The following is an 8,821-nucleotide window of genomic DNA, read 5'->3' as shown; positions in this document are numbered from 1 at the left end:
AGCGCTCTCAAAGTGTAGTAATAGTAGTAGATGCAGGCATGAGTCGGTGTACTTGTCACGGACGTAATGCCTATGTACATGATCATGCCATGAATAATGCTATAACTATGCGCTTTTCTATCAATTGCTCAACAATAAATTGTCTACCCACCGTATGCTATATTTATGAAAGAGAAGATCTAGTGAAAACTATGTCCCTCGGGTCTACCTTAATCATATTTGATGACCCACAGGTATAGGGGATCAATTGTAGTCCTTTCGATAAGTCCTTTCGATAAGTAAGAGTGTCAAACCCAATGAGGAGCAGAAGGAAATGATAAGCAATTTTCAGAAAGGTATTCTCTGCAAGCACTGAAAGTAGCGGTGATAGATAGTTTGATAGTAAGGCAATTTGTAACAAGTAACAGGTAGCAATAGTAACAATAGGTGTAGAAAGGTGGCCCAACCCTTTTTATAACAAGGGATAAGCCGGAACGTTCTCTTATATTAAGCAAAGCTTTCTTGAGGACACATGGGAATTGTCATCTAGTCACGTTCATCATGTTTAGTTGATTCGCGTTCGCTACTTTGATAATTTTATATGTGGGTGGCCGGTGCCAGGGTGCTGTTCTTACTTGAAAAAGCAACCCTGTATGATTACCCCCTCTCGCAAGCATCCACAACTACGAAGGATTAAGATAAATCTTACCATAGTATTAAACATATGGATCCAAATCAGCCCCTTATGAAATAACGCATAAAATAGGGTTTAAGTTTCTGTCACTCTTGCAACCCATCATCTACTTATTACTCCTCAATATCTTCTCTTAGGCCCAAGTATGGTGAAATGTCACGTAGTCAACGTTCACATGACACCACTAAAGAAAGAACAACATACATATCATCAAAAAATTGAACGAATACTAACTTCACATGATTACGTATGACAAGACTTCTCACATGTCCTCAAGAATAAAAGTAACTACTCAAAAATCACATTCATGTTCAAGATCAGAAGGGTATTGAATATGTTTGAGGATCTGAACATTTAATATTCCACCAAATAAACTAACTAGCATCAACTATAAGATGTAATCAACACTACTAGCAATCCACAGGTACCAATCTGAGATTTTGGGATAAAGATTGAACACAAGAGATGAACTAGGGTTTGAGAGGAGATGGTGCTGTTGAAGATGTTGATGAAGATTGGTCCTACGTGACGTGTGAAAGCCTAGGCTTCAGCACCCCACGTGAATAATCTGAGCAGTCTAATTCCCGTAGATCATAGGGCTAACCAGGCGGCTGATTGTTATTGGTTATGAGCCAGATGACGCCTAGTAGACGCCTTTTTTCGTTCATGACTATAAGTTAGTTTTCCTTTTTTTTCTCTGTGTGATTTTTTTTCTTTTTTCTTCATGTTTATTTTTCTTTTCCTTTTTCCTATATTTCAGAATTGTTCTATTGTACACACTAAACTTTTTTTATATACTATGAACATTTTTTAAGTATACACTAAACTTTTTTTGTATACGATGAACTATTTTTTTACATTGAACATTTTTAGTATATGATAAATCTTTTTTAGTTATACAATGAACATTGTTTAAATACACACTTAATATGCCGTGAAATTTTATGTATGCACTGAACCTTTTTATAAAAACACATACTGAAAAAACTTCTGAAATAGTTTTTCTAATTTTTCAATTGGTTTTAGAATATTTAGCTCCATACAAAACAACAGTCGGTTTTGTTTGGAGAAAAACTTACTAAAAAAACTAAAAGGGACAGAAAAACGTTCGCGCCACTGTGGGCTGGCCCATATGCCAAGACTGTCAGGCGTGGCCTAGCCTGTTTGACGCCAATGGGCGTCACACAGGAGGTCTCGTCGTAAGCGAAACACAGCTCCTGTCTGTGTAAAACTCACACACAGCACAAACCAAAAAAAGAAGTCCCGCGCGGCGCCACCGCGACGATGCTTCCGGCACCTCCTCCGTTCTCCCACGGCGACTTCGTCGGCGTTCTCTCCCGCTGCGCCACCCTCGCTCACCTGAAGCAGCTCCATGCCCACTCCGTCGTCACCGCCCGCGCCGCCACGCAACCCACCACCTTCCACCTCCTCCGTTTCGCATCCCTCCGCCTCTCCTGCCTCCCCTACGCCCGCCGCCTCTTTGACTCCACGCCCTATCCCAATGTCTTCCTCTACTCCGCCATGCTCTCTGCCTACGCCGCCGCATCCCCCGCGCAGGCGTACGCCCAGGACGCCCTCGCCCTCTTCCTCCGTATGCTCCGCCGCGGCCGCTCCGCGCCCAACCAGTTCGTCTACCCGCTGGTCCTCCGCGCCGCCTGCGTCGTCGGCGTACAGCTGGTTAGGTCGATCCATTCCCACGCCTACAAGAGCGGGTTCCACGCGCATGATGTTGTAAGGACTTCGCTGCTTGATGGGTACTCGAGGTATGGCATGATGCTGGACGCACGAAAGCTGTTTGATGGTTTGACCGAGAGGAATGTGGTCTCCTGGACCGCGCTACTGTCCGGCTACACAAGGGCCGGGAAGGTCGGAGACGCGATTGTTCTGTTTGAACGGATGCCCGAGAGGGATGTGGCTGCGTGGAATGCGATGATCGCTGGCTGCACGCAGAATGGATTGTTTCTGGAGGCTCTGGGGATTTGTAGCAGGATGGTGGAAGAGGGGTTCTGGCCGAATGGGACCACAGTTGCTTGTGTGCTGTCTGCATGTGGGCACCTTGGGATGCTGAAAATCGGGAAGGTCATCCATGGTTATGCGTGGAGGAGCTGTGTTGGTTTTGGCTCGTCTGTTGTGAATGGGTTGATTGATATGTATGGCAAATGCGGGACTTTGAAGGGGGCGAGGTGGATGTTTGATGAGTTTTCCGACAAGAGTCTGACCACATGGAATTGTCTGATTAATTGCCTTGCACTACATGGGCACAGCAAGAGTGCAATTGCTGTCTTCGGTGAGATGAGGAACGCAGGAATTGAACCTGATGAGGTTACATTTGTGGGACTGTTAAATGCGTGCACCCATGGTGGATTTGTCGATGAAGGGCTTATGTACTTTGAACTCATGTGCGATGAGCTGAGAATTGAGCCAGAGATTGAGCATTATGGGTGTATCATTGACCTTCTTGGTCGAGCAGCACGATTTGAAGATGTAATGAATGTAATCAAAGATATGAAAGTCCAACCAGATGAGGTCATTTGGGGGTCACTTCTCAATGCCTGTAGGGTACACAGACAGCTAGAGCTTGCTGAGTTTGCTATAAGAAAATTACTGCAGTTGAACCCGAACAATGTTAATTATGTTGTGATGCTGGCAAACTTATACAGTGAAGGTGGATCCTGGGAACAGGTTACGAAGGTAAGGAAGCTGATGCAGGAGGATATGGGCAAGAAAGTGCCTGGTTGTAGTTGGATCGAGGTGGATCGCAAGACACACATGTTTTACTCTGGTGACGATACTCATCCTGTATCAGAGGATATCTGTAACACTCTTGTGGAATTAGTGGCCTCAATGGAAATGTGCCAGGATTAATTTCTTATAGACGCAACAGGAGTTCTGCCTGTATAGTATTATGAGAAGTAGACATTACAGGCTGAAGCCTAAATAGAAGAAAAGCCCATGAGGATTGATTTGGATAGATTGATAGTTTTATTTTGAAAGTCGGAAACTTCTATTCCGTAAGTGAAGTGGGGTAAATTGAAATTTTTGACCGAGGCTGATTAGGAGTTATGTTGGATGTACGCATGAAGGTGTTCCCTCGAACCCCACTATCAAGTTACTCCATGCCAGAGGTAGTACTTATGCCAGTACTGTACTGTACTTCTGTAGGGACTGATGTGTTACTATTTCATAGCGCAATTGGTGCATAAGGTATGCATGTATTTTCATGTCATTCATATTGATTATTTAAGTTATGAATGACCTTATATATTTATGTTAATCTTATTAATTGGTGTCGGTTTCATAATCAGTAGTGCTGCTAGCAGTCCCACATTCAGTCCCACGTGTAGCTTCCCTATCTTTTGTCTTCACTGCTGTTCTGTTGATTAGATCGATGTTCTGTGTTTCCATTGGTTAGTGACTATTGCCTGACAATCTGATATGCCATTTTGTGTTGTGACTGGTGGAAGGTAGCGTACTATCTAGTTAGGGATGAAAATGGAGCGAAAACTTTCTGTTTTTTCAGAGGAAAAATGGAAACGGACAGGAAATATGAAAATGGAAATGGAAATTTGCAAAACGGAAATGGAAATGGAATTTTTTAATGTGGAAATGGAAACAAAAACGGAATGGCGTTTTCCGGTGGAACAGACGTGGAAATGGAACTTTCTGTTTCCGTGAATATGGACTTTCTGTTTTCAATATTGGCCTGGCCTATAGCTGCTTTGTAGCACAACCACCAAACAACACACAATGACACAATGAGCAGAATCGATCATTTAGGCCCAACTTCAATATCACACACGTACTCCACTAGATCCTATATGCAATTGTCCAGTACTACTACAATGCTATGCTAAGTTGCTAACATAATCATATTATTTTGTAGCCATGTTAACAATTCATTAAATTTGTTTCTGTGTATTTCTCTATGATTCATGGCGTTTTTAAGTTCCGCTCAACGCCCACTTTTGTTACCGTGTCCGCTCTGTATTCGCTCTGTGTCTGTTTTCGGTTATCTGTCTCCGTATTCATTTTTGGGGTTTCTGTATTTGTTTCTGCATCTGCAAAAAAATATGGAAACAAATGTGGCAGCACCCAGTTCTGTCCGTTTCCGCTCCGTTTTCATCCCATCTAGTATCTATCAATAGTAACATGTCAAACAGAAATTGACCGCCTCTATGGTGTAGAAACTTGTCCTCGATAGAATACTCACTCATTTTCCCCTCTTTCTTGGTTTGCCACTTTATTAAGATGCATATCATCTTACTTCATATAACCTACACTGTGATGTTCGATTTGCTTGTTCTCCAAACTTTTCTAGGATGATGACTCAGTTGATTTAGTAAAAACAGGATTGACTATAGGATCTCATGAGTATGTTTGGGTTAGTGCAACTGTTCAAGCAAGCCACACATTTATAATCAGTCACCTAACCCTTTCTAAAGCATTGGTGGTTTTGGAAATATACTGCAAAAAAAGTGATCATGCTGAGTATATCACATATGACTGTTCTCAAAGCATGGTTTCATTGTGTATCGGCAAAACTTTTCAAAACATGGCAAACGGAGAAGATCACAACTAGTCTGGTTTGCGATGGCTTAAGTGAAATTTGTTTTTCTCTCGGTTCCAGCTACCATCATGTTGCATTATTTTGGATAGGAAAAGTGAAGTGTTGAAGATATATTACTGTTAATTGGAGGGTCTAGTTAAAATATACACTTGTGTGTTTCCTAATTATATATGAGAACTCCGTTTTTTTTTGATAGGATATGTTGGATTTATACATTTATATAGTAGTACAAATGACTGAATCAAACTATAAAATTGTTGCTAAATTACTGGAAGCAATCAACTTTGCTGCATGCATTTTAATGTAGCAGTAGCAAAGACCATGCTTGGAAGTTGGAACTATCCTTTGCTGATAGGTTAGCTTTGTAAAATATTTATGCAAACTTATGAAGTCCAGATAAAAAAATATGAGTTGGCAAAACCAGTTCTATCAAATGCAGAACTGTTACCCTTTGTGGAGCCTTGCAATTGGCTGGGAAGCAAAATATCTTGTACCACCTATTGATCCACTTTATTATCACAGCTTAAAGCCTCTATTGTTCTGTAACTGCTACTGTTATTTACTAGTACCAATTTGTTAGATGCATGTTTTTTGATCCAAAAAGTGTATTTACTCAGTCAAATTGCTGGTTGCCACCATTTGTACTTTCGTCAAGTTGATATTATTAGTAATCGGCCATAGTAAGTTTCTGATTTGTGGGCGGATTTTAAACATCCATGCTGGATGATTTTGAAAACCAACATCACCGTGCATAATGCTCCTGTCTCCTGCCATTGTTTCTGTTTCTCTTTCCTGTACAGGAGGGCAAAAAGAAAGGAGACGATAGAAGCTAAAGATGGAGTGTAGAACAAATGACAGAAGTTGTCTAACATTTCCATGCGTGTATTTCAGCAGGTAATTCTATATTTAATCATTTTGTGGACTTCTCTTAAACGATTATATCGGTTTCATGTAATCTGGAGTTTGAACCTATTAAGAAGCATTAATTTAGCTGCTGGAGTAGCCAGTTGGGGTGACAGATATATTCGGGAAGTTGGAATCTGTTGCACATCACTCGTCTGAAAAGGCCATTATTACTTGGATGAGAATTGTGGCGCCCTGGCCCTAACAATATGCTATGTGCAGCAGTATGACTACATATTTTGCGATCATAGATTTGCTCTTTCCTAGCTTAGCTGGGCTCGCTTTTCTTATTGATTTATCATAAATTGAGGTATTCTCGTCCTCTCATCATGTCCCCACAACTTGGTGAAAAGGTGATTCTTTCAAGGGAAAAGAAGACCCAAGTTAGCAGATGCGTGTAGCTTCCATATCTTCCTGCTCAGAATGTGTCAAATGGCAGGATCGGGGGAGGACATGGGGAAATGAGCACCGGACATTGCTGTTGCAATCTAGATAGAAGAAAAATGGAGGTCGAAAAGGATGGTGCAGATTATAGAACAAACATGCAAGGTACAATGCAGTGCACCAACAGCGTGAGACGGGGAATAAAAGTGCTCCTTTACACTCGACCAGAGAATAATTCCAGCGATGCCTTGCCATGTAAACTGTGAACCGTATGTTTCACCATGATATGATCAATCCAAAAGCAGATAAAATCTTCGATCCTTTCCTGTTGGCTAATGCCTGTAGCCGGCGAGAACTGACAAGTACAATTAGAAAGACTCCTAAATTATAACCTAGTTTTAGTGATCCATTCATTGTAGGAACGGGAAGGATTAAACAATCTCAGTTCTGTTGTACACGAGTAAATTGCAAAAAACCACCAGTTTGAAGGCTAGGTTTGCGAAAACCACTACAATACATTTTTTTTTGCAGAAAACATCATGTCTTCAGTAATCTTTTTGCAGAAAACACTGATCGGCGGATCGGGGTCAGTTAAGCTAGTTTATGACAGATGGGTCCCGTTTTCTGCTTACGTGGCATAACTTTTCATGCAAAATGGATTTTTATCTATATTTACAAACTAGTCCCAACAATTGTATATGGACACCCCTTAATCAAAAAACGAAAACGCAATTAGGCCCCCGTGTGCACAAAACCGGCAGCACAGCGCCCATGGCTCACGCGACGCCCATGGGTCTCGTCGCCGGCGAGAGGGTGGCCATCGGGGTATGGGAACAGAACAAGACGCCCATGAGGCTTAGAGCATCGTCTGGAGCGCAACCACCTCGAGCTCCTCGGCCGGCCAACTGCAGCTCATCGAGGACGCGGCCTCCACGACGAGCTCTTCTTCGCGGACGGTGTGGCAGCGTCGGCGCCTCTTCTTCGCGGGCACAGATGGCCGTCGCGGGCGGCGTGGCCGTCGCAGGCCCGCAGAGATGGTCGTCGCGGGCGGCGTGGCCGTCGCAGGCCCGCAGAGATGGTCGTCGCGGCCTGGTGCCGCCCCATGACTGACAGGGCTGTGGACGCTATTGCCCCACGCGCTCACCACGCTGATCTGGCCGAGGCATTCCCGCCAGATCCGGTGCTGGGCGGGGACGTTGGAGGCCGATTTGACCGGATCCGGTGACGGGCGACGACGGCGGTGACCTGCATCCTGGGGAGGGAGCGGCGGCGGCCTGCATCCTGCGGAGGGAGGCGGCGGCGGCTTGCGTCCTGCGGAGGGAGGCGATGGCTGCGGCCGTGGAGGTAGAGGCGGTGGCCCGCGTCCTGCGTAGGGAGCGTCGGCGGCCGTGGAGGGAGCAGTGGCGGAGTCCTGCATCGTGCGGAGGGAGGCGCGGCGGTGGCCCGTGCAGGGAGCAGCGGCGGGAATGCTAGTCGGCTGCGGAGCCCATGGGAAGGGTCTGGGCTGCATGGGAAAAAAGTTGAGGGACATTTTTGCTTTAAACTCAAACAGTTACGCCACGTAAGCAAAAATAGGGACCCATCTATCATAAACGCGCTCAAACGACTCTAATCCGCCGATCAGTGGTTTTTGAAAAAAAAATACTGGAGACATGGTGTTTTCTGCAAAAAAAAAATGTATTGTAGTGGTTTTCGCAAACCTAACCTTCAAACTAGTGGTTTTCTGTAATTTACTCGCTGTACGCACAAAATAAAGACGAGTGCATAGAAGCGAACAAGGGACGGAGTAAAGATTGTGCATGATGTGGTGTGGACTGGTGGAGTCGAAACCCAAAAGCTGGCATTATGGGCCTGTTCGGTTTGTGACTATATTTGTCATATGTTGCCACATTATTTTTGTCACACTTGCCTAAGTTAAGATTCTTAGTCATGCTTTGGCTTGCCTTAGGAAATCTTGCTACATTTTTTGTGTGAATGTCATGTGCGACATATTGCTTATAAAATAATTCCAAAAATGACACACGTACGAGTAGTCTACGTAAAACTTACAAGTCAACTAATAATCTCCCTGATTTTAATGGGTGGGGTCTAGGACATTTTTTCTTCCAATTAAATTATGCCAAGTCAACTTCGTTTCCTAGTCAGTACGTAAAATCACATAAGTCTATGTAGGTGTAGCAAATCTCAAATAATCTTTATCTTAGGTGTGGTTAGAATCAAACAGACAAACACACGCCTAACTTGAAATTTTTCTAACTTGAGGTGTGGCAAAGTGTGGTAAGATGTGAATAGAA

General features: G+C 43.6%; 1 protein-coding gene across 3 annotated transcripts; it reads left to right on the top strand.

Annotated features, from left to right (window-relative positions):
- The first annotated feature begins 1,906 nt into the window (after positions 1 to 1,906).
- On the top strand, positions 1,907 to 7,412 carry LOC125513565 (Pentatricopeptide repeat (PPR) superfamily protein). 3 transcript variants are annotated; one of them, XM_048678694.2, is made up of 3 exons: positions 1,907 to 3,877; positions 6,041 to 6,134; positions 6,497 to 7,391. In XM_048678694.2, the coding sequence occupies exon 1, from the start codon at positions 1,958 to 1,960 to the stop codon at positions 3,536 to 3,538; it is 1,581 nt and encodes a 526-aa protein (XP_048534651.2). In that variant the 5' UTR covers positions 1,907 to 1,957; the 3' UTR covers positions 3,539 to 3,877; positions 6,041 to 6,134; positions 6,497 to 7,391. The 3 variants fall into 3 exon arrangements, with proteins under 3 accessions (XP_048534651.2, XP_048534650.2, XP_087384278.1); XM_048678693.2 differs by having other exon boundaries at positions 1,907 to 6,134; positions 6,497 to 7,412; XM_087528152.1 differs by having other exon boundaries at positions 6,041 to 7,391.
- The last annotated feature ends 1,409 nt before the right edge of the window (positions 7,413 to 8,821 follow it).

Source organism: Triticum urartu, chromosome 6A (assembly GCF_056163025.1).
Source record: "Triticum urartu cultivar PI428250 chromosome 6A, HENAU_Tu73, whole genome shotgun sequence".
NCBI classification, from domain to species: Eukaryota; Viridiplantae; Streptophyta; class Magnoliopsida; order Poales; family Poaceae; genus Triticum; species Triticum urartu.
This window is presented reverse-complemented; position numbering and strand designations above follow the sequence as displayed.